Raw genomic sequence first — 23,926 nt, forward strand, 5'->3', positions numbered from 1 at the left:
GAGTAATGATCTATCAGAGTTTTACACAAATAAATCTATCAGAGTTTTACACAAATAAATCATCGAATCAAGTAGTTGCAACCACACCTCAATCCGGCAGGTAGTGCTGAACGGCTGAGGCCTGGGGCGGCGCCTAGGGACTTGGGGAGGCGGGGACAACAGGTGTGGGCTGGTGTTAGATGAGGGTGGCCACTTGGCTGACCTGGGGCGGTGCCGGAGACGACATCACGGTGCGCGGCAGGGAGCGACGGGCTGGGCGCCCGAGGACAATGCCGCGCGCGACAAGGCAGGGAGCATCGACCAGGATTTGGCGACCGGTGCACGATAGGGAGAGACGGGTTGAGCGCCCAAGGATGGCGCACGTGCGGTAAGGAGTGGCGAGCCGAGCTGCACTAAGGTGATTAGGCAAGCGATACTGAGGCTGCTGGGAATGGGGATTGGGGAGGAAGCAACAAGCTAGCAACAGCAAGAGTGCAGACTGCTACGGTTAGCTTTGGAAATTGGGCTAGGCTTCAAAGCTTTGGATTGGGCACGCTGGGCTGTTGGCCTGTTGATTGTGCTGATGGGTATATCCATGGATACCTGTGGGCAGAATATTATACCCGCACTCAACCCACGAATTCGCAGGCACCCGACCCGCCATGAATGTGGGTAAAATTTCAGACCCATGTTCGTATCCGTCGGGTTTGGGTACCCGCGGGTAGGATTGCCATCCCTATGTGCAACAGAGGATTGACACCGGGTCATGGAGTGCGAAGAGAAAGAATACAAAGGTAGCTATTGGTTTGGTATGGTCCAATTTTTTTCACACATAAGGTATTCCTGGTAGAAGGGCCAACACATTCTTTGTTGTTGCAGTGAAAGAAACATATAAATAGGATGAATGATAAAGTTTGTAATAAATTTATTATTGTCATATTTCTTTCTTTTTGACATATGACAATCTGTTCTATAATAGGAGAGGGTGTCCAATCTCAAACTGGTCGGGATATAGATGGTAAGTATCTGAAAGAGAACGAGAGTGCATTGAAAAAGATATTTGACAAGTGAAAGTTAGAATGGCCAGAGTATGGTGTTACCATCATGTGTGATTTTTGGACTGGACTGATGAACACGAGTATTATTAATTTCCTTTTATATTGCAATGGTCGTATGTTTTTTCACAAGTCCATAGGTGAGACTGGCTACGACCAAGATGCAAGTATCTGAACAAGGTAATTGTTTTATTGAGGTGGTAACTTAGCATTACAATTTTTGCATATTTATTTGGTTAATTCGTTTATGCAGGAGATAAGATCAGTGATCAATGATATGGGATCACAAAATATTGTGCATATTGTGACTGATAACGGGTCCAATTATAAGAATGCATGTTAAGTTCTCAGAAGGGAGTATCCTGCTATCGTGTGACAGTCTTATGTGGCGCATACGATAAATTTAATGTTGAAATCAATTGATGAATTTAGAGACCATGACATTGTCATTCAAAGTTTTCTACGTCGAAGGGATATGTTCATATAATGGATGACACCTAGTGAGCTATAGCAGTCTCGCTACATTGGTTCTGACATTGCAAGATATACACACGGTTGCCTATCTAGCTTAACATGGTGGGAGAATCTTAAAATGCATTGGCGAGAGTTAGTTTTCGCATACCACATAGGACTAGAACCATAGTGTCCCCATCCTCACAAAGACATGTCATACAGGGTGGCCATGATGTACCACAAGATAGTGTGAACTATTCCAGCAACTATAGCATGGAGAGTAGTTCTGGATCGTATCTGTATAACTATTATGTCCCCGATACTCAATCAAAGCCTCCTATTTTAGTGGGTCTATGAGTGGTAAGACCCTGAGTTTATGCCATATTGCAAGGACAATTTGTTTCTACTTTTTAATGGATAATTTGACATATTTGTTAATTTGAGGTGTTACTTATGTAATGTATGCATATATTTGTTTCCTTGGAAATGTCCAAAATATAGCAAAGGTCATGCCAAAATTATTCCTGATTAAACAAAACATAGCAAATCTCATGCCACATTTGTTTCTATTTTTTTTCCTAATTTTTTGTGATTTTTTATGATTTTTGCGATTTTCCTTTAACTTCATAGAAATTCACATAATTCGGCCAGTTATTGACAAATGCGATCGATTTTTCTAGTTTCGGTTATTGAGAGAACCGTTGGATAAATCGTTTAATATGGTCGGTAACCGTCCAGTTCGAGTGGTTACCGAATGCCGATTCGGTCGATTTTTCTCTGAATTACAAATTTGAATAAGCGAATTTTGTACAAATTCTCATCGGATTTTGAGTGGTTTTCACGATAACCGTAAATTTTCAATTATCGCTGGGGACTAGCCTCAAACGATATTGGGAACCTTGGCCGCAAGTGGCTACACCACTACTACTATAGTATTATGCTACAAATGATGAGCATAAGCTTCTTTCTTTTCTTTTTTTGTAGCCCCTATTTTACTCCAACTTTTGGCACCAATGCCTAAGCCAATACTACTCGACAGTAGACAACATACTCCTATTTTAAACGCTGGGGATGTAAAAGTTGCGAAACGGCTCGGCTCATGTACGTAATGTTCCAAGTACGTTTGGATTAGTTTACACTTTAACACCGTAGCAACAAGTAACAACAAGTCGGGGTCCAATCCAAGGCCTGACCTTTCTTTTTGGTTTGCCAGGACTGACATGGACTCAGTGCTCTCGTCTCAATCAAATTGACCCAGTAACTCTGCAATAGCCCAAAAGGCCCAATCCAGTTATGTTCCAGGCATCCTCTGGCTTAATGGGTCTTATTTTCTTTCTTGGGACAACAGCATTGATTACAACTGACAACGAAATGCCATGATTACAATTGACAACGAAAAATCACACCAGCCAATAGCCATACCAGGGTTTAATGTTTGATGACAGACCATCCCTGCAAATCATTTTTGGCAAGGTGCCTAAGAGAATTCCTATGTCATGATCTCATTCACAGATGCCCATCTCATGACACATCTCATGACAGGGACGAGAACATCCCATTTAGTTAATCTTCAGCCAAGTCACCTCATTTCCAGACTTATGTCGCAAATTTGAAGATGATCACTAGGAACCAGGAAGTGCACTGACACGGCAAATATGTATTACAATGGCCGCTAATTTAGCTGATGCTCATTTAAGTAACTTCAGTTTTAGCATACATACATCATGCACAATTACAGGACTTCTTCAAAGCATCGTAGACACCTTGAAGAGTCGTATCTTGTACTAGTATAACCTTCTCCCTTGATTTAGAACCAGAGCCAATAGATACTTCTCTTTTCTTCACCCCAAGTACCTGTAAATTTGTTGGGGATTCTCAGAATTAAGATAGCACATACGACAGAAAATGAAACCTCGGATGATCCAAACATTGACAACATCCATTTTGATTGCAACAGTTCATTATTCTAGATGAAAGGTTAATAGGACCGAAGAATATAGTCTAATCCATTGCATTTTTTTCTTGCCCTTTTTGTTGATGAACTCAATCCTCATATTAAGCTTCTATTCTCAATCAAGTGGGTTGTGCCCAAGGATACTGTTTCCATGTTTTTTCCATGACTTTAACCCCTTGAACTACAGTTTGGCAGTGAAATGAATAAGATCAAAGCTACTTGATCAGGCTTGTTCACGTCTAAAGAAACATCAATTTTAGTGTTATGAAATATGAACTTTAAGTCCTATCGGTTCAGCTTGATAGAGCTCACACAATGAGACACTTAAATGTCCAAGACTAACTCCTCTAAATGCTACTTTACTGTACTACATGCAGAATCACAGACTCAAGTTAAAGGAGTGAAGCCTTACACCGAGTCAAACTAACCCCTTGTTTTAGCCAAAAATTGCTTTCACAGCATGCTTAAGCTCAAAGAACAATTCATCATTCCATTGACGACTCTAAAGAAAACTGTGTTTTCTTCGTGCTCCAAAACCAGCGCAGTTTGAAATCTTTATCCATGTGAGAACTAATAGAACCTCAAGTACCAAATTGGCCACTCATCACTATTCAGTATGGCCTTCCTTCAGGTGGATAGCAATCAAACTTTTTTTTAAACTAAGCAATCAAACCTTAAAAGTCACCTTCGCAGAGCAAAAAACCCCGTCACAATTTGCGGTGGATTTGAAGGAACAGCTCTTAAGAAATTCAATTCTTGGACACATACCAAAGCTGAATAATCTTTACATGAAAGCACACACTTTATTAGTTCAGTATCTTCAGGGTACTCTGCCACTTGGGATATAATTGCTCAATGATAAGTGTAGCATGTTACATGTTCGATCGTCACTCTGTAAATACAAGCTAAAAGTATGAATATCTTCACAGACAACAATATCCCTATTTCGAATAGGTCAGGACCACAACTGATGAGTAAGTCATGTCCTAACCCCTAAGTATGCATTCCTAATTTCCAAACCAGGCAATAGATGATGCAAATCGTAACAACCATAGCTCGATTTTTGCGGATAACATGGAAGTACCCAATCCAAGTTAATTCGGGGTGACCTAATGTTTTGCAACTGCAACGAACTACTCACCGAGCTGATAAAGTCGACAAGCGCGGCGTTGGCCTCGCCATCCCTCGCCGGCGCGTCGATCTGCACGCCGACCGCCTCCTCCCCGATCTCTGCAAAAACCACTCACACGCGCTTCAGGGTTAGGGTTTGAGCGGGTGGAAGTGACAACTAAGAACGATAGTGGGGGCAGACCGACCTGTGATGTTGGCGACCTTGGAGCCAGGCTTGGCGTGGATCGAGATGGCGACGGTGGACGGCGGCATCAGGCGAAGACAGCCCGGGAACCCTCCTCCGCCGGCGTTCGCGGCTGTGGCGGCCTTCGCGGCTGTGGCGGCCTTCGCCGTCGCCGCCGCCTCCCCTTTGGCCTTACCTCGCTTCCCCGGAGCCATCGTCGTGCCCGTCTCCGTCCGGAGTCGATTCGTTCCCGACTCGAGTGGGCCCACCTGCAGCACTACGAATATGGGCCGGGCCGAATCGGGCCGGGCCTGCGGGCTTTGTTGCATTTGTGTGTGTGTTGGGGGGGGGGGGGGGGTGGGTCCACTCCCAACTAGTAGTTATTTACACCATTGTGATTGTGACGAATCACCAAATACAATACAATACAGCTAAGCGCGCAAGCATCAGCAATGGTGGCTCTGCAGGCAACGCCGCTCAAAACCCTAGCCTTCTCCCGCCGGAGCGCCGCCACGGCGGCGCGGCCGCGGCCGATGGCTAACGTCCGGTGCTCATCCGCGGCGAGGAGCTACAACATCACGCTGCTCCCCGGAGACGGCATCGGCCCGGAGGTGGTCGCCGTCGCCAAGGACGTCCTATCCCTCGCTGGCTCTCTCGAAGGCAAGCTTATTCGTCACCATCCAATGCCTTGGCTCCAAACTCTATGAGTACTAGCAGGATGATGAGACCTTTTTTGTTTCCTTCCGCGGCAGGCGTCGAGCTCCGGTTCCAGGACAAGCTGATGGGCGGCTCCGCGCTGGATGCCACCGGCGTACCGCTCCCCGACGAGACGCTCGCGGCAGCCAAGGATTCTGATGCCGTACTCCTCGGCGCCATAGGAGGGTGAGCGGATTGTTATTTGAGCAGCACCACCAGTAGTAACTGTTAGAAGAATAGATTGTGTGGGATGAATTGTATTGGGTCTTTCGGGCGGTATAAATAGAGTACAAAGACTTAGGGAGGAAGAAGCCTCCTCGATACATGATTACAAATCCTAACTACCAAATATACACTAACATCCTCCTGCAACGTAGCGGGAGCATTGCAGATGGTCAAACTGGAGAAGAAGTCGAAGGTAGCAAGCCGACGGACTGATATCCCCCTGCAGTCGTAACGCTGCCGTGTTACGGGTGTTTCGACTGGAGTGGAGACCGACGAGGAGCTCATGCGAATGGTAGCCCTTTTGTTGCCGAGGTAGCTGAGAGCGGTGTGTCGTGGATGTTACCATGGAGAGGGGTGCAAGCCTAGAACACGGGCGCATAGGTACACAAAATCAGCGTGATCTAGCCAACGATTCGACCGGCGGCGACGGCGGCCTCGACCGAGAGGGGGCGACGGCGACGGTGGCCTGGAGTTGCGGTAGATCGGTGCTGACTTGGACTGGTGCTGGCGGCGGTGGTGAGGACGAGCGGGCGGTGACCCCGTGACCACACCTGAAGGGTGGTGGCGAGAGGCAATGACGACGTGGCCATGGGCGTAGGTGCTCGGTGGTGTGATGGCTGATGGCGCGGATGACACGTTGGCGATGATGATCCAGTGTGACAACGGTAGGCTGACGGGCGCTTGAATGGTGTCGACGAACACGTTCAGACACGCTGCAGCATCGTCGGAGGGAGGAGGTACTGGAGAGGTTGAAGCCGAGCAGTGTAGTCCGAAGTAGAGGAGCGATCGACGGATCGGAGGAGCGACACAACCTGATCTCTGATCGGGAAAAAGGCAAAAGCAACAATAGTAGGAGGCAACCAGGGTGTGTACCGACAGTGCGACCGAGGAGCCCTACTGGTGCTGAACTACGCAAAAACGGCTGCGGATCTATAGGATCGGCTGCGGAAACCTAGCTACAGGTTGCGCAGTCCCCGTCAGAGATCATGGAGATCGATCTCCCTAGGGGCGGTGCGGTGGAAGTGGAAGCGGTGGGTTTAGGGTTATCATCGAAACCTAAATTGATACCATGTTAGGAAGAATAAATTGTGTGGGATGAATTGTATTGAGCCTCTCGGACGGTATAAATAGAGTACAAAGACTTACGGGCAAGAAGCCCCCCCCCCCCCGATACATATGGTAGTACGGGATTACAAATCCTAACTACCAAATAGTAACTAACAGCAGCGATATGCATTTGGTTTGTTCGGAATTCGTGGTGCACACCTGTGTTTTGAGCAGTTTGATGTGATGTGTGGCTGTAGGTATAAGTGGGATAACAATGAGAAGCACCTCAAGCCTGAGACCGGGCTGCTCCAGCTCCGTGCCGGGCTAGGGGTGTTCGCCAATCTGCGACCAGCTGCAGTGTTGCCGCAGGTATACCCACGCCAAGTCTTAGTTTCAATGCAATTCTTGCAAACAATATTGTGCTTGTTTAGTCATTTAACTGCTCCATGATTCCCAGTTAGGTAGCGTATCACTTAAGTTGCATTCCATCCGAGTGACTGTGTATCCATCAAAGGAATGGTAACATCTAACAGTCTAGTCAGTTATTTGTAATAAGCATAAAAAACACAAGGAAATTCTGGCATGAAAGCAATACATGGGATGAATATTCTGAACTTACTCCTTCAAGTTGTAATTACACAAGTACAGGCAATACATATTTCGAGGAGACTGTTCTACCATTTTATATGACTTTGTTATAACAACACAGTTCCAATTTGCCAGTGTCACTCAAATGTGCTTTCTGTGTTGCCTTTTTCTTTGGCCTAACACCTTTTGTAGTTAGTAGATGCATCGACACTAAAGAAAGAGGTAGCTGAAGGTGTTGACATCATGGTGGTCAGAGAGCTCACTGGAGGTAATATGGACTAAATTCTGATACATGTATCTTGATTTTTGTTTCATTTCCATTTTGATTTTCACTAGTGCATTCTGATGAAACTTGCGTCTGCAAATAGTAATATGTTATTCCTTGTGGGGCAGGAATCTACTTTGGCAAACCTAGGGGTTTTGGAACCAATGAAAAGGGAGAGGATACTGGCTTCAATACAGAAATTTATTCAGTTTCTGAGGTGACCTACCCTCCATTAGATATTATACCACCTCTCCCCTGGAAAAGTATTTTCGAATAGTGTCATCCCCTATGGCATCCAAGTCTATGCAGAACTAATTGGAGATGTGAGGATGTGATTTCTGGGAGAATCTCTATGATCGTTTTCAAATCTTCTTTTTTGTATTATTTTATTGAAGAAGGCATTCATATGTTACAATTTTGATCCTTGGTGAAGACGGAATTGTGTGTGTCATCCCCAGATTGATCGCATTGCACGCATTGCATTTGAGGTTGCTCGCAAGAGAAGAGGGAAACTGTGCTCAGTAGACAAAGCAAATGTGCTTGAGGTACCTTATTACACTCGTCCCAAATGTATTCGGTAACTTGTTTTGAAGTAATATTGTGCGTGGAATATTACTGGATCCTTTCCACTTGAATTGAAGCTCCATCTTTTGGTTACAAAATATTAAGGTTTTGATGTTTCTATCTGTAGAATTTATTTTAATTCACTTATTGTTATGCATCATTTTTAGCATTTTGTTGGCACTAGAAAATCTCTTGAAAGGTTAAAGTGTATAGGGTTTTGGATTCTCTTTTTCCTTTTGCACATAATTAATACAACCCCTTTACTCCAATATTACTGTAGGCATCCATGCTTTGGAGAAAAAGGGTGACTGCCCTAGCTTCGGAATTCCCTGACATTGAGCTCTCGCACATGTATGTTGATAATGCCGCAATGCAGCTTATTAGGAATCCTAAGCAGGTTTGCTGCTTCATTTATGAAATTAATTCATTGCATCCTGGCTAAGCATCAAAAGGATGTGTTGACCCCCTAACTTCCATGTATCCCTGCAGTTTGACACAATTGTCACAAACAACATTTTCGGTGACATATTATCTGATGAAGCATCAATGATTACGGGAAGCATTGGAATGCTCCCATCTGCCAGTGTTGGTGAATCGGTAACAAATTCCCTCCGATGTCTTTAAGTCCTCTGAATTGTTATAGATGCTATTATATTCTGCTAACATATAGGAGTACTGCTGAGGAGGTCGTTCTGTTTCTATGCAGGGACCTGGTCTTTTTGAACCTATTCATGGCTCTGCCCCTGATATTGCTGGGCAGGTTGAGATGACTTCTATTTCTAAACAATTCTTCGGCGCTAGATTGACTTTAAATGTGTAGCTTTGTTTGAACTTTGCTTCCTCTCTTTTTATTTGTTGAGTCCAGGACAAGGCAAATCCATTAGCTACAATTCTTAGTGCTGCAATGTTATTACGTTATGGCCTTGGAGAAGAAAATGCTGCAAAGAGAATTGAAGTCGCAGTTACAGAAACACTGAACCATGGGTTCCGAACTGGGGACATATATTCTCCTGGAATGGTAAGATAAAATTGTTACACGGCCATTATCGATGAAGCATTTGTTCTTGAAAAAAAATCTATGCTTGCATTTGACATTTGCCAAACTATTTTGAAGGAAAAGTTTTATCCCTACCTTCTCTGCCAAAAAGGAAAAGATTCTTGTTGTGTATATTTAAATTTCAAGTACTTGGTGCTCACCTAGAAATCAGCTTTTTGTATGATGAACCTATGTAAGGAATGTGCTAGGCCTATGCCATGTTAGATAAACCATGCTGGTATAAACATTCATTGGTGCATAGGATTTTGCTCAGAGGCTCTGGTTCATTGTGGTTCAAACACATTAAACCCTACCAAGTTGTGGAAGAATGGGATAGCAAGTTTGACAAGGCATCAACGGTGTTCGCATTTTGGTTCACCTCCTTTTTTGGAAACTTATGTTCTCTATTGGCAGACATTGGTTGGATGCAAGCGGATGGGGGAGGAAGTCTTGAAGACAGTGGAGTCGCAGAAGGCGGTGGCTGCTGTGAACTGATACATGTTGGCACTCAAGCTATAACCCTGCCAACTGAGATGGTTGAAAGCTTTTTAGAAGTTGAGCTTGCCGAAAGAGCATATTGCTTCTGGACTGTTGATTTTATTTTCTGCCTATGTATGGAAACTTCAACGGCTGAATTGATATGGTGGCCTCTTTGTTGGACTTCCTGTAATTTAATTTTGTCCATGATATATGGTGTATCTATTCGCCCAACAAAAGGGGATAGTTCCCTTTATGCCAGCTGAAAAAGTGGTTGGGCTTGTGGCATTGACAGAATATCTTTGTGGCTACGTTTTTTTCAGTTTCTATGGATAATTGTCCGATTTCGGGACATCTGATAAGGCTGAAGAGTGGGCAATAATCTTGTTAGCTGTTAGAGCTGATCATCTGTTCTTGGTGGCTCCGTGGTCTGAAGTGACGAAATGGGCAGGGTTGGTCAAGGCTCTTTCTTCTGCTCGTTAGCAGACTGTCAGATCGAAACAGAAAAACTAGGGAACGATGATACAACGGCTGGGGCTGCAGAAGCGATTCAGTGTAGTCACCAATAGTCCCCACAGGAGCACGCGCCATGTTCAAACCTGTGGAACCTATTCGCGTCTCTCACCACCAACGCCCTCCTCACCACAGCCGACAAACCCTTGAAGAATTCGTGGCAGTCCCGGCACACCCGCAGGTTCTTGTACACCCTGATCACCTCCCCCTGTCCGCCGCTTCCGGTGTCCGTGCCATGGCGCAGAAGCCACAGCCCGACAGCAAGCCTCTCGCTGTGCAACCTCAGGCTCTCCGCGCGCGACTCCTCGTCCACGTCGTGCAGAGCAAACTGCGCATCGGTGCTGTACCCCAGCTGCTCCCGCATCCTCCTCTCGACGTCCCCCAGGGCGCGGCGGATGTCGCCGGCCTGCGGGTGCGTGTCGTCGCCGCCGTAGAAGAAGTGCACCTCCTTGTCGACCTCCACCCAGCTGCACCCGCCCCGCTTCTTAAGTCCCTTGCACCTCATGGCATCCCTTACCCTTTGGCACTCGCGCCACTCCCCCGCCTCGGCGAAGATGTTCGACAGCATGACGTAGTTCACCGGGTTGTCGCCGTCGATGGCCAGGAGGACGTCGCCAGCCTCTCTGCCCACGGCGGCGTCCTTGTGCACTCTGCAGGCGCTCAGCAGTGTCTGCCATATGCCAACGGTTGGCTCCATTGGCATCGTCAGGATGAGGTCCCTGGCCTCCCTGAGCTCTCCCGCGCGCCCGAGGAGATCAACCATGCAGGCATAGTGCTCTGCTTTCGGTCTCAACCTCCTGCTCTGCCGGATTTTTGAGAAGTACAAGCGGCATTCTTCAACAAGGCCGGCGTGGCTGCATGCCGACAGCAACGCCAGGTAGGCCACCTCGTCGGGCTCAACGCCTCCCCTTCGCATTTCTTCAAACTTGTTGATTGCTTCACGGCCATGGCCATGCTTTCCGAGGCCATTGATCATCGTTGTCCATGAGACGACATTCCTCGCCGGCATCTCCCGGAACCGCAGTTCTGCCTCTTCGGTCAACCCGCACTTGAGGTACATATCAACTATCGAGTTCGCCACTGACACGTCCAGGCCGGCCGGGTTCTTGATTGTGTAGCAATGCACTTGCCTTCCCTGCTCGATCAGCGCAAAATCTGCAAACACGCCGACCACACTGGACAGAACATGGGCGTCGGCTCGGATGCCGGAGCTCCAGAACCGTCGGAACAACTCCATCGCTTCCTTCACCTGCCCCTCCTGCGCGTGGCCGGCGACCACCGTGGTCCACTGGATGGTGTTCTTCCGCTCCAGGCTATCAAAAATTTGCATTGCCACCGGCAGGCACCGGCATTTGACGTACAGGTCGACAAGTGCACCGGCGAGGATAGCATTGGATGCTGTGGAGAACCCTCTAGCCGTCATGGCTGCATGAACCTGCGCGCCCTGGCGTGCCGCGCCAAGGCCACTGCATGCTTTCAGCAAGCTGGCGAAGGTGAACTCGTCGGGCTGATCCTCGTGCCGTTGCTGCATCTCCCGGAACACGAGCAGCGCGTCCCTGCCGTGGCCGGCGTGAGTGTACCCGGAGATCATGGCATTCCAGGTGACGAGGTTCCTGAAGGCGGTTCCGTCGAACACTCGCCGTGCGTCGCCGATCCTTCCTCCCTTGGCGTACATGAGAACCAGCGAGTTGGCCACGACGTGGTGCTCCTCGTACCCTGCCCTGACGCATAATCCATGGATCCGAACACCGGCGCTCGTGTCGCCGACGACATAGCACGCCTTGAGGCTCGCCGAGAGCGTGTACTCGTTCGGCGTGGCCTCGGAGGAGACCCGCATATTGCCGAGCAGCCTGAGGCACTCCCTGACCTCCCCGTGCTGCAGGAATCCCACCATGAAGGCCGTCCAGGAGACCACGTTCCTGCCGGGCATTCCGTCGAACACCTCGCCTGCCCTGTCCAGCCTCCCGCACTTGGCGTACATGTCGATGAGGTTGTTGCTCAGCATGGTGTCCGATCCGAACCCGAGCTTCGTCAGGGCGGCGTGCAGCTGGACGCCGCCGCGGAGGGACGAGCTTTTCGTGCTTGCCCTGAGGAGATCGGCGATCATCTTCCGCTGCTCCATTGGATTCGTACGAAATGCCACTGCTCGTGCAGATAGCTCTGCCTCAGCCCGTTGATTCAGGTTACGAGATCAATTAAGGTGGTGGTGAACTCGAGGCAAAAATGGTCTGCAAATTGACTGGCTCCGGCTATTGCGAACGCAAGGCAGGCTCAACAGGCAACTTGCTCTTGTTTCTTAGGACACTCAGTTGACTTCAATCAGTCCGGAACACCAACAACACTCGATGGAAATGAAGGAACAGATGATCAAATTCCCTCTTTTCTCATTCGCACCTTTCCGAACAATTGCTTTTCTTCCAGCGATCCGATCCGATTCTTGTTTCGTGATGGATCCGTTCAAATATGTGGCTGAGTTGATATGCTTCTTCCGTAGGTATCCATTCTAGTCATCTTCTTCAGATACTATACGCATCGACTTTTCATTCCAATTCCCTACTTAATCAGTTACTAGTATCAAGTGGACTGGAAACTCCAGGTCTCACCCAGAAGCCTGGAATTTCAGAGATATATATTCTACAGCAAACAGAATGATCATGAAATCATATTCCACAAGGCTGTCCCAGTTAAGGCTTCCACGCGCTCAGTTCCGCTTGTCCCGTCCGCCGCACGCGCGTTGCTCTGTGGCACTACGCGAGCCCGGGACGCCCGCGCCGCTCGGTTCTGCGCCTACCGTCGTCGACCCTGCGTTTGCTGAAACCCTTGCTCCGTGTCCTCCCTTCTCCTCGGTGGCTAGCGGGGTTCGTATCTTAGGCTCGGGTTCCGGGCGATGGACGGCGGCGGGGGCGCCGAGGAGGAGCGGACAGCGCAGGAGACGGCGCTCTACGACCGCCAGATCCGCGCCTGGGGCGTCGACGCCCAGAAGAGGTGCGTCGCCACTGAAAAACCCCACCTTTTGTCCCGGGCTCCTGCTTTCTTTCTTTCTTCTACTGCATTTTTTGCTGTATTTTGTGTGGCCTTATTTTGGACCGCGTAAAGATTCGAACTTTCGGTCTGTTATGATTTTATTTCGGTTTCAAGGCTAAATTCCGTCTGTGTTTATTCGAGTTTTAAGTCCAAAGTTTGCATTTTTTATGTGAGGACTCAGAATTGTAGTAAAAAAAACCATCATGTGGTCTTTCAAGTCGTTACTGGATCTTATCCCATTTTTTGTTTGCCACAGTTGTTCCAATTTTTCGAGCTTAAATTTGTATTTTTTGCCCAAAAAATTGCTTTTTTGATGCGAAGATGTGGAACTTTATGAAGTTATTTGCTTGATGCATTTCTTTTATTTTAACTGTCTCTTATATTTGTGCTTCCTCGAACAGGCCAAGTAAAGCGAATGTGCTTGTGTGTGGCATCAACGGCACTACTATTGAGGTAACTAAAAAAATCACTTGCAGTTATAGTGTTTATATGGTTTTTTCTACCACCTCTTTTTATCTTTGGTGGTCTTCTGATTACTATTTGATAAGTATCTTATATTTACTAATTGGAGGCTTCTTTTGGTGCCTCCACGTTAATTCTAAGAAACCCTTAGAAATTCTAATAAAAAAGCAAAATATCCAACCGTCAAATTAATTGATTGACTAAATGTAACCATAGATCAATAATCAGATGAAACAACATAGAAGATTAAAAAATAAATCATAGAGTCCAGCCCCAAGACTACTTCTTGCCTTGCCTTTCTTTCCTTTTTTGTTGTAGATATTATTTGTCCAACAAGGTTACGTTAGCAAACTCCAACTTAATTACGTTAGCAATCAACACACTTTTCCAAATCAATTATAATCAAACATTACAAAATTAAAACAACAGAACGCAAACATATTACGGATTATCACACAAAAATAATATCAAAGAATTTATAATGTATTTCAAAAAAATAATATGAGATACGGTGATGACATTAAAAATAATAATAATTTCAAAAAATCAAGAAACAAATAAAAATCAATTTGCATAACACATAAAATGAAAATTATAAATTAGATATATTCATAAATAATAAACATGATTCCAATATTATAAACAAAAATTATATTTATATTTTAATTCTAATATTTAAATATAAATAATTGATGTATCTTAGTATACAGTTATTATTAACACAAATATCTACAATTTAGTCGTAAGCTAAATTTCTAAACTGTGCAGTCGCACGGGTTGATGCGCTAGTGTATTGAAATCAGGATGCAAGGTGCTGCCGTGAATGATTCAACTGTTCAAGTTTAGTTGTTGCATTTAGTTAATTATTATGTATATTTTTTCTTGCGTATGTCCGCATTGTATATGATAAGCATATTTTCCTTGTCACTCTGGTCTTATTTGAAAGGTGATATATGCAGTTTTGTATTTGGACGGTGAATTCTTTATTAATTGGTTTGCCAACCATTTATGCTTTTATTAAAGTTGATATTGCTAGCTATTCCCAAAGACCCACTACCAATTAGCTTTAGGCTATGTTACATGTTGATTTGATAATTTGTTTGCTCATTTTCCACCTCGTGGATGGAAAATGATGCCTCCACTTCCGCACCAGGCTCTCCCCTGAAGTTTTTGTTGCTACTGGCTGACTTAAGCTCTCACCTGCACTTATTAAATTATTTAGTGTTTTAGCAACTGCAATAACTTGCTAACACTAACCAAATGTTGTAGTGTTAAGCAGAAGTTGAAATTACACTGACTAACACTTGGTGGAAGCATGTAGTTGTTTGAACATTTTTCACATTATATAACACAAGCATGAATTAATGACCAGTGTAAGGAAGGTGTGAATAACTAGTTTATACATAATATTTTCCTTCCGAGTTACTGAGAAAGCTTGATCTGCATATGGTTGCAATACTGCAGCACTGTGGATGTTATTCCTTTCCGATATCCCTTTGTATTTGCATAATTTGTCAGCATCGTGCTCACAGTGTCATCTTTTATCGAACAGGAGGTGATTAAATCAATATCCTGTAAGGGCGATCCGGTCAAGAATTCCTTCTATTTTGATGCGGCTGATGGTAAAGGTGTCATCGAGGATATCCCTACACCTTATGCTAGCTGAAGCACTTATCCGCCAAACTCTAATTCTACCTGGTCCACTGGTCCTTGTACCCACTCATTAGCATCGAGCTTGTAACAACTCATAGATTAGTAGGCGAGGAAGTGAAAAGGTATTAGTATTTTGATTACAGGACCAAACTGTGGCATCTTCGGAATTGTGTCGAGCAGAAAACATAACATTATGTGACAATTTCATTGATGAAGTCTGGAAGATTTCCATGTGCTTGTTGAGTGATGGAATGCTCTGTTTTTCCTTTACCCTTTGGTCGAATTAGGTAGCAGTGACTGAGGGAAAAGGAAGTGGAAAGTTATGTAGCAGTGAAGGTTAAAGACAAAATGTGAAGTATCTGCAGCTATATCATCATGCATTCATGCCTGTGTACTGATCGGGCGTTTCAGGTAGATTCACCCTATCTATGTGCATAGTAGTCAGCAACCGTTGCCTTGTTTGATTCCTTCGCGATAAGAAAAAATCAGGCAGACCGTATAAAATGCAATTACCAATTATAGGAGCCAATTTGCACCATTGCATATCTGAAATATAGCTAGGGAGAATCTACCCGAGCATGCCGTAAGATATTTTCCAGTTCTACGGTGATCTCCGAGAAAAAGGGTCGAAAGTGAGGTTTTGCATCCTAACACTGCTGCATCAATTTAGACAATCTCGGATCCACCAAAGAGGGGATCTCAAAGCGCATTCCCTAATAAACAAGGAGCAAAGCTTAGTGTTGTACCTTCATCCTTCTGTGCCAAAGACTAACTACTGACCACTCGATATGAAACTGCATCCTTTCCTTCTTAGTATATGTACTCGTTTCCCCCTCCTCTCGTTCTGGTCCTTTTTCAGATTGAGCAACTTCAAACTTGGGTTTATACCATACAGTCAAATAGACATTTCCATGTGAAAGTCTTACGAAACATGAACCAAATGCAACTGACACAAATGAAAAACACAAAAACTATAGCACTTTATTCAATTTATACTGCTTGCAAGCCATCTTGTACAAACATGTCGTAATGTCTTTGGTTGCCCTATTTGCATTGTAACGAGCACAATTCTCCCGGTAAGTACTATTTTAGGATAAACACTTAATACATACCAATTGGGGCATGTCTACATACATGCAAGCGCACCCCGCACCCCCCCCCCCCCACACACACAACATTCTACAGTAGCATCCTAGCAACCAACCGTAGCCTCATAATCTGGATGAAAAGCTCTAAGCTGTTTGACAAACGTTATAAGGAACCTTGGAAGTCTATCGCTGTGATTTCTTTTGTATCTTTGCTTTTGAGTGTCGATGAGCTCCATTGGAGGCCTGAAAAAAAATTTATCTGCTCATCAGATCACAGAGATCAGTGATTTCTTCTCTCGGTTGTGATTCTTATAACAAAGCAACGATTAACAGAAATCTTTATTCCTTCTTGCTAAGAAAAATTCATGCAGTCCATATCAGAAACAATTACCAATTATAGGAGCCATTTTGTACCATCGCATAGCTGAAATATAGCTAGGGAGAATCTACCTGAACATGCCGTAAGATATGTTCCAGTTCTATGGTAATCTCCGAGAAAGAGGGTCGCAAGTGAGGATTTGCATCCCAACACTGCTGAATCAATTTAGACAATCTCGGATGCACCCAAGAGGGGATCTCCAAGCGCATTCCCTAATAAACAAGGAGCAAAGCTTAGTGTTGTACCTTCATCTTTCTGTGCCCAAGACTAACTACTGACCACTCAATATGAAATTGCTTCCTTTCCAACATATAATTTAGCTTGGAACTTCCTGGGACCAAATACATACCTGCCTTACTCCTAATGCAGCTTGCAGTGGTGTCAGATCTTCATATGGGATCTATATAGCAGAAGGCTACGCTGTCACTTTTAACTGAAGTATACCAATTTTCAAATCACTCAAGATGAGCAACAAGGTTTACCTTTGAAGTGGCCAATTCCCATAGAACAATAGCAAAGCTGAAGACATCTGCCTTATGATTATAAGGACTATGGTTTATTACCTGGTGAAACAAGCAACTCCAATAAGCACTTTGCACATACACAATATCCCTACTTGCACGGAAAGAGCTATCTTCAGATGGTAGCTATTGTATTCTGTTGTCCCAACAATTAGTGTAATACGTAAAATCAATCACGTCCAATGCCTGAGATTTAGACATTTAAATGTGGCGAATCCGGATAGGATTCAGTCCAAACTTAACCTAAATCCCAAACCAATCCCCCGTATCTTTGCATTTTCTATGCTTGCATGCAGTGAAAAGTAACAGTGCACACTCGGTACCTGGTGAGATGAGCTTGTGAAACAGAACTTCTCATAAGAAACCAAAAAGGATGCCAAAGAGATTCGGTGTCGCAGTACAAAATCTCCACTAAGCAATTGCAGGTATCGGAAAAGTCCTAAGAAGAAAAAGGGAGAAAGAGTCAAGGGCAAAGGGATCAGCGCACCTCAGGTGCCATCCACCTATAGGTACCAGTTTCAGCTGTCATCTCTCCCTCTTGAGCTGGGTGCCTCGAGACACCAAAATCTGCAATCTTTACAACCTATGTTCAAAAACCAGTCAATGCTTTATCAACCTTGAATTGGTAACTACAGGACTTCAAAACAATAGGCATACTTGATCAGAACCAATTAGCAAATTGGCAGTCTTCAAGTCTCTATGGATGATGTTATTCTGGTGCAAATAATCCATCCCCTTTGAGATACCAATAGCAATCCTAAGAATCACAGGGAGCACCAATGTGTTGTTTTGCTTGTGAAGAAAGTCATAAAGATTACCTCCAGGCATATATTCTGAAAGAAACAAAAACAACAACAAGAGAAAAAAATCTCATGAAAAGCAGTCAGCAGGAAAAATGAATTGTCCGACAATAAAACTCTATACATCTGAAACAACTTTCAATTATCTGACTGACTAAAAAACTAAATATGAAAGCACACACGTAAATATATGGCATGGGGGCTCTTTTTGGTATTGAATCAGGAACATGAAAGTAGCAAGAGAGCTTGGAGTTGGCATATACAAACGCGAAAAAGATCCTGCATCTATAATCACAACTGAAATTCAGTTAGGCAACTGGATCATGTTCTCATGAAAGTTCCAATTACTTTTGATTCCACCATTTCACTTCTAAATTTCTAATATGAACAGCAACCGGGTCAAAGAACCAACGCCACTTAGCGTAGGACAGAGAAACAGAAAGTGTTAGTTCACATCGCTATTCTGCTTCCACTCAATTTCTTGTCATCGTCTAGTTAAAGATCAGGCTACATGAAATATACGAACTAGAAAAATCTTGCATGATGATCTGTAAATGAGAATGTACACAAATATTGTTTTTAGGGTAACTGAAGAATTTTAGTCGATAATACTAATTGCTTTATAGCAAGAAAAGTTATGGAAAACATCTAACTACAAAGCAAGACAACATAATCCATTTTCTTCTACTGCCAATCAACCATGCGGTTAGCAGCAACTCATGAAAGCTAAGATAATCAAGTTAAACGCCAATGATATATATCTCTTCATATCCAGTATCAATATAATAACTCTGTTTCATTAAAAAAAATGTACAAGACAGGATGGATCCATCAGGCAGAAAAAGAATGCAGCTAGTGGATCCAGCTTTCATCATACTGAAGTATAACCATAGCAAAACATATCCATGCAGAAAGGGAATGCAACACAAACAGGAAAGTTTAATGCACGAAGCTATCCAAATAAAAATATCATAGACCTTTCATTTTAATTTACAAATTGCAGTTTAATATAAGAATGGAAAACGAAGACTTATTCACATACATGAAGTAACTAGCAGATCATATGGTATTGAAGGATGGGCGCTTGGGCAGTGACCTGTTGATCCAATAGAAACAAAGCAGCAAGAATCATCTGATCAGGTGTATCTTGTGCTATGTTCCAGCATGGAGTAGATATTCTTTATGTGTGAATGCACTAAGCAAATGTAATGATCGCAACTATAGGCATAACTGCTCTTGATGTTCCTACCGACAGGAGTTATCCCCTGTCTTTCAAGCTCTAATTTTTTAATCCTCAAAATGAGGATAAAACAAAATGCAAAATCGGAAATGTGTACAGTGATATCTAGTTACATTATATGCTTAAGGGACTGACAGTGAACGTCCAAGCACATACTGGTCAACTTAAGCATATGCTTGAACTTTAAGCCAGAAATGTTATTCACTACGTGAATATGCCCAAGAATATGTTTTCCAAACGTGCTGAAGTAAGACTTCGTTTCCAAAAAAAACACACTCTTATCTGAAGCTGGATCAACAAGGACACTCATACCCATTCAAATAGCAGCAATCAAGATTTCCAATTAATGTCACCTGTTACAATGAGATATTTTCTCTGTTTTGTGCATGCTCCGTAAAATCGAACAACATGTTCATGATTAACACTCCTGGAAATAAGTTCACTGTGTTAGACTTATATGGAATTGGATGATTTGTCATTTCACTATGTGTCCCAGAGATTCAATATGAAATCTTACCTTAGTATCATTATTTCTTGCAAAAACTCTACTTTTGAAGAATCTTTAACATGCTCGGTTCTAAGGAACTTTATTGCAACATCCACACCATGATAAGTTCCTTGATATCTGCAGACGAGAACACAGTGTCCTGATCACTGAACTATTTTAAATTCTTGCCAATAACAGCCAAATATAAGTCAATGCATGCAATGTCTGCAGAGGTCATGATATAGCTGATTTCTTGACTATGTTTTGTGATATTGTGCCCATGTTAAACCCTTTACCTATTAAATGATGCATGCAAAGAGAATGAACCCACACTATCAATTGAGTTGCTACTGTAGCTCAGAACAATTAGCTTTATATTTATCATAGTATTCCTCATTAAGTGTTACATTGTTCTTACAAGTCGCCTGAAGACCCAGATGCAATCTTCTCCTTAATTTGCAATAAACTCCTGTCGAAATCCGAATCTCCAATCTTCTCTTGCAGCTCAAGGATTCTCTCCGAAGCTGCAGAGTTCGTTGGATTAGACAAGGAAGCCTACACGCCACATGAGATTTAAGGCTGTAAGAAAAAGGTTAAGCATGATGATTCTTTTTAAGTCTGCAAGTGGATCAATAACGTGCTGCTGTCTCCTTAAGACTTTGTAGAAAACACTTCTGGATTCGAAGTATATAAGATAATAAAGAAAGAAAACAGTATACATGATTACGTGCTGCTGTCTCCTTAAGACTTTGTAACAAACCATCTGTCTCCTGCAAGCAGTGTCAGGCAATTTTTTCAATCAAGAACTCCATTAAAGAAAAAGTATGTAAGATAATCATTGGTGCTTCGCTTTTTTATATGAATCTACAGGGTACACAGATAATCAAGCTGCCAGATATAGCAGTTAAGAACTTAGGATGCTAATTGTCAATCTTAAATCAGAACGATCCAGTTCCTTTGTCCTACAAAATCAGAACTCCAAGTTGATGGATAAATGCCAACTTAAAGTTCTAGGTTTTATAAATTCTTCATAAATTGATACCTACCCTGCAGACCTAAATAACTATCACCTAGGAAGAGACCTTGCCCCCTTCGAGAAGATAGCACTTCGGATTAAAATACCCTGTTCTAGTATTTAGTAAGAAAGATGTATCTTGTTAAAAACTAGGGAAAGTGCATATACTCTGTGTTCTCCAAATAAAATTGCAAAAAAAAAAAAAAATTTGTTTAATTCAAAATCTTTTTGGAAAGTTCTCAAAATCAAAAAAGGAATCTACAGAGTTCCAAAAGGCGTCAATAAACAAGCTAGCACTACAAACATGCTCTAAGTTTACCTCTGTATCCCAGCCATCAACAACAAAGACGTCCAAACAAAAGCCATCTGTTGTTGAGAAAACATGGGCTTCACGAATATTCAATCCAAGTTCAGACAGCAATGCGGATAGCTGTAAAACAAAAGTTCATAACTAAAATGCTACAAGTAGTATGCAAAGGCATGTATCATCGGAAGTCTCAATAGAAGAAACACGTAGCACATGGACTGGTGCTCCTAGTTTTACCTGACTAAGGAGCTTTGGCTTGTCGATGGTAGAAAAAATAACTTCATGAAGACGGAGGATTTCTCCATCTCTCCTATGGAAATTTTGAATGTCAGTTTCAAAAGTTTTATGAACCAGACCATTAAATATTGATGAAGCAGCTTGAAAGGATGATTTGCCAAAATGAAGCGCGAAATAGAGCACTCGCCAAACTGGTTTGAATTTTGAAATAACACAACGACATAAATATTAAAGCAGGTGAGGAAGAAACGACCAACCATTGCAAAGAACTGCGCTGAATTGCTAACATTCAACCTTAAGAGCAAAAGCTAATCCACAAAATCCAACCATCAGAGCATGCATCACTACCCCAGTTTACAGATCATTGCACTAATGCTGAACACAAAGGGTACCCTTTCAAGTCACACAATGACACTTATGCTCCGACGGTCCGACCCATGGTTGCAGATTAGCTCTGGTGATCTGGTCTCAAATGAAAGCATGATAGAACCTTCTACGATCTATCACGTTACCAGCACCAAACAAGCATATAATCCAAGAATCAAAATCAAAACTAAAGCAAAAAAATTTGTAGCTGAAAACATGAAAGAGTTGCAGCTTTTAAATGGAGACAGATGGCTGAAATTAAGAAGGTCGCGATGCAATACGAGCTGCATTGATATGGCTACCGGGCTACGTGTAATAATAACTCTGAGCTGGAGAAAAGACCTTGCAGAACTGGCCTCAGAGTCATCCACACCTTTTCTTCTCTCTAAACTCAGGTCTTCCATCATCCTTTGGTATGGCTCAAATCCTCTGAATTCACCAGCTCTGTCCAATATATACAAAATATACTCTTTAACAAACATGAGAAAACACCTTGATATGGTCCCATTTATCATTTAAAAAATTGTCTTGTCGAAAATAAAGACAGATTCACTCTACTTGAACCAAAAGTGAGACACTCAAGGGGTTATAGCCTATATTACAAAGTGCGTGGGTTATAGCCTATACCTCAATTTGGGAGAGCCCCCGCCATTACTGTTTTCCCTCGGAGACGAGCCTTGTGGCTTGTCTTGTGAATCCGCCGAACCCTGGATGCACTGCTCATAGAGATAGAGGAGGCAGAGCACAATTCAATGTAAACTGCGATCGTTCCAAAAGAGTAACTCTCTCAGTCTGTGCGTGCGTGCGCTTTTCAGTGTATTCAGCGGGAGTGAGAAGACGAAGCAGACAACAAGAAGCTTGATGAATGACGAGCGCTGCTCACCCTCAAGAAACGGACATGGAAGACCGGTCGCTTGCCAGGGTCGGCGCACTCATCGAGAATCCTCCGGTGCAGCAGCACGTCCTCCGCCTTGTTGACGTCTACATCGATGGAATAGCTGCACCGGCGGGCACAAACGCAGCGAAAAATCAAGTCAAAAACCAGCTCGTAAACCACAGGCGAGAAGAGAAATATGTGCAGATGAAAACTGACCTCGCCGGCAGCCGCTCGAAGTGACGTTCGAGATGTTCGGGGAAGGTCGGGTCGGAGATGGCCTCCTCGTTACCAATCTCCTTGAGGCGGTTGTAGATCTCCTTCCAGACGTCGGTGAACCCGTGCCCGCCGCCGCCCGATCGTTCTCGGGCGGCGGCGGCGGCCCCGTGCGGCCACGAGCTCTCGCCCACGCCCTCCTCCAGGTCATCCTCATCCATCTCCCGCGGCGCCGAGCTGCCGCTACGGAGCGTCCATAGCGACGTCCACTGGCTAGGGTCTAGGAACGGAGGGGGCAGCGGCGGCGAGAGAGAGAGAGAGAGAGAGTCCGATGGCGACGGCGAAATGGGTGGGCTGGGGAATCCTTGGCGGTGGCGGCAGAATCTTCTAGAGGAAGGCGTCGTCCCGGTATTTATAGAGGGTGGACAGGCCGGCGGGAGGAGCAGTTTGGTACTTCCCGGTGACGTCTCCGGTTAGGCGAGGCGAGAAGTCCAATACAAACGGCGGAGACGAGACGGCAGAGACGACGAGGGGCAGAGGAAGGAAGAGGGGTTTATTTTTTGGCGCCTGGCCGCCTGCTGCTTGTTCGTGGCGGAGGAGGCGGCGCCGGCGTGTCACGGTGGCTGCGGCCAGTGGGGTCCTTATCCGATTCGAAAATGACTTTCCGGCTCGCCGGAGATGCGCCGTGGGATGCGATGGAGCAAGTGAGGCGCTGGATGATGATCGGGCGGCTGCCTGCCGTCTGTTGGTTTCCGCGGGTGGGGCCACCTCTTTAGCTTTCCGCGAGTCCCGGAGGTTGGACCCTTCTGGCGTACGGCTCGCTGCACGGTGGGCCCCTCAAACTTCCTCCGGCTGTCCGCCTTGTGTTTTTCTTTTCTTTTTCTTCCTTTCTTACTCTTTTCCTTTTTGCGAGGATTTTCTCTCTTGTAGGTTAGAATTAGACAAGTGAAAACCTTGTCTAGAGCTATATACATCACGCGACGAACTTCTTTCCATTATTTTTTTTTTAAAAAACTAACCTGGACGTCTATGTCAGGGCCTTATTATTCTTGGTTTACATCGTACTAGTATTCTCGCGAGAGATTGTGAGCAGCTGGGTCCAAGCGTACGG

At 44.4% G+C, this 23,926-nt stretch overlaps 5 protein-coding genes across 7 annotated transcripts; 2 read left to right on the forward strand and 3 right to left on the reverse strand.

Annotated features, from left to right (window-relative positions):
• Positions 1-3,103: 3,103 nt before the first annotated feature.
• LOC133925308 (uncharacterized) lies at positions 3,104-5,033 on the reverse strand. Its single transcript, XM_062371224.1, has 3 exons — positions 4,758-5,033; positions 4,583-4,671; positions 3,104-3,341 (listed from the first exon to the last, which is right to left on the reverse strand). The coding sequence occupies exons 1-3, from the start codon at positions 4,948-4,950 to the stop codon at positions 3,210-3,212; spliced, it is 414 nt and encodes a 137-aa protein (XP_062227208.1). The 5' UTR covers positions 4,951-5,033; the 3' UTR covers positions 3,104-3,209.
• A 103-nt stretch (positions 5,034-5,136) lies between these two features.
• LOC133925310 (3-isopropylmalate dehydrogenase 2, chloroplastic-like) lies at positions 5,137-9,987 on the forward strand. Its single transcript, XM_062371227.1, has 11 exons — positions 5,137-5,395; positions 5,488-5,617; positions 6,961-7,072; positions 7,484-7,559; positions 7,685-7,773; positions 8,015-8,101; positions 8,401-8,517; positions 8,610-8,717; positions 8,827-8,880; positions 8,986-9,138; positions 9,571-9,987. Exons 1-11 carry the CDS (start codon positions 5,188-5,190, stop codon positions 9,649-9,651), a joined length of 1,215 nt encoding a protein of 404 aa, XP_062227211.1. The 5' UTR covers positions 5,137-5,187; the 3' UTR covers positions 9,652-9,987.
• Positions 9,988-10,027: 40 nt separating this feature from the next.
• Positions 10,028-12,585, reverse strand: LOC133925309 (putative pentatricopeptide repeat-containing protein At3g15130). The gene has a single exon (XM_062371225.1). The coding sequence runs from the start codon at positions 12,266-12,268 to the stop codon at positions 10,193-10,195; it is 2,076 nt and encodes a 691-aa protein (XP_062227209.1). The 5' UTR covers positions 12,269-12,585; the 3' UTR covers positions 10,028-10,192.
• A 234-nt stretch (positions 12,586-12,819) lies between these two features.
• On the forward strand, positions 12,820-15,579 carry LOC133925311 (SUMO-activating enzyme subunit 1A-like). The gene is made up of 3 exons (XM_062371228.1): positions 12,820-13,131; positions 13,572-13,623; positions 15,185-15,579. The coding sequence occupies exons 1-3, from the start codon at positions 13,034-13,036 to the stop codon at positions 15,296-15,298; spliced, it is 264 nt and encodes an 87-aa protein (XP_062227212.1). The 5' UTR covers positions 12,820-13,033; the 3' UTR covers positions 15,299-15,579.
• A 662-nt stretch (positions 15,580-16,241) lies between these two features.
• LOC133925312 (serine/threonine-protein kinase STY8-like) lies at positions 16,242-23,743 on the reverse strand. Of its 3 annotated transcripts, none has more exons than XM_062371230.1 (16): positions 22,819-23,743; positions 22,609-22,723; positions 22,353-22,441; positions 22,068-22,169; positions 21,360-21,432; positions 21,135-21,245; positions 20,520-20,570; positions 20,219-20,355; positions 19,831-19,938; positions 19,667-19,740; positions 17,931-18,106; positions 17,761-17,847; positions 17,235-17,315; positions 17,102-17,152; positions 16,824-16,964; positions 16,242-16,616 (listed from the first exon to the last, which is right to left on the reverse strand). In XM_062371230.1, the coding sequence occupies exons 1-16, from the start codon at positions 23,034-23,036 to the stop codon at positions 16,557-16,559; spliced, it is 1,674 nt and encodes a 557-aa protein (XP_062227214.1). In that variant the 5' UTR covers positions 23,037-23,743; the 3' UTR covers positions 16,242-16,556. The 3 variants fall into 3 exon arrangements, with proteins under 3 accessions (XP_062227214.1, XP_062227213.1, XP_062227215.1); XM_062371229.1 differs by having other exon boundaries at positions 17,761-17,856; positions 22,819-23,721; XM_062371231.1 differs by lacking the exon at positions 20,520-20,570 and having other exon boundaries at positions 17,761-17,856; positions 22,819-23,731.
• Between the last annotated feature and the right edge of the window lie 183 nt (positions 23,744-23,926).

The sequence above is a fragment of the Phragmites australis genome, chromosome 7 (assembly GCF_958298935.1).
Source record: "Phragmites australis chromosome 7, lpPhrAust1.1, whole genome shotgun sequence".
Classification (NCBI taxonomy): Eukaryota; Viridiplantae; Streptophyta; class Magnoliopsida; order Poales; family Poaceae; genus Phragmites; species Phragmites australis.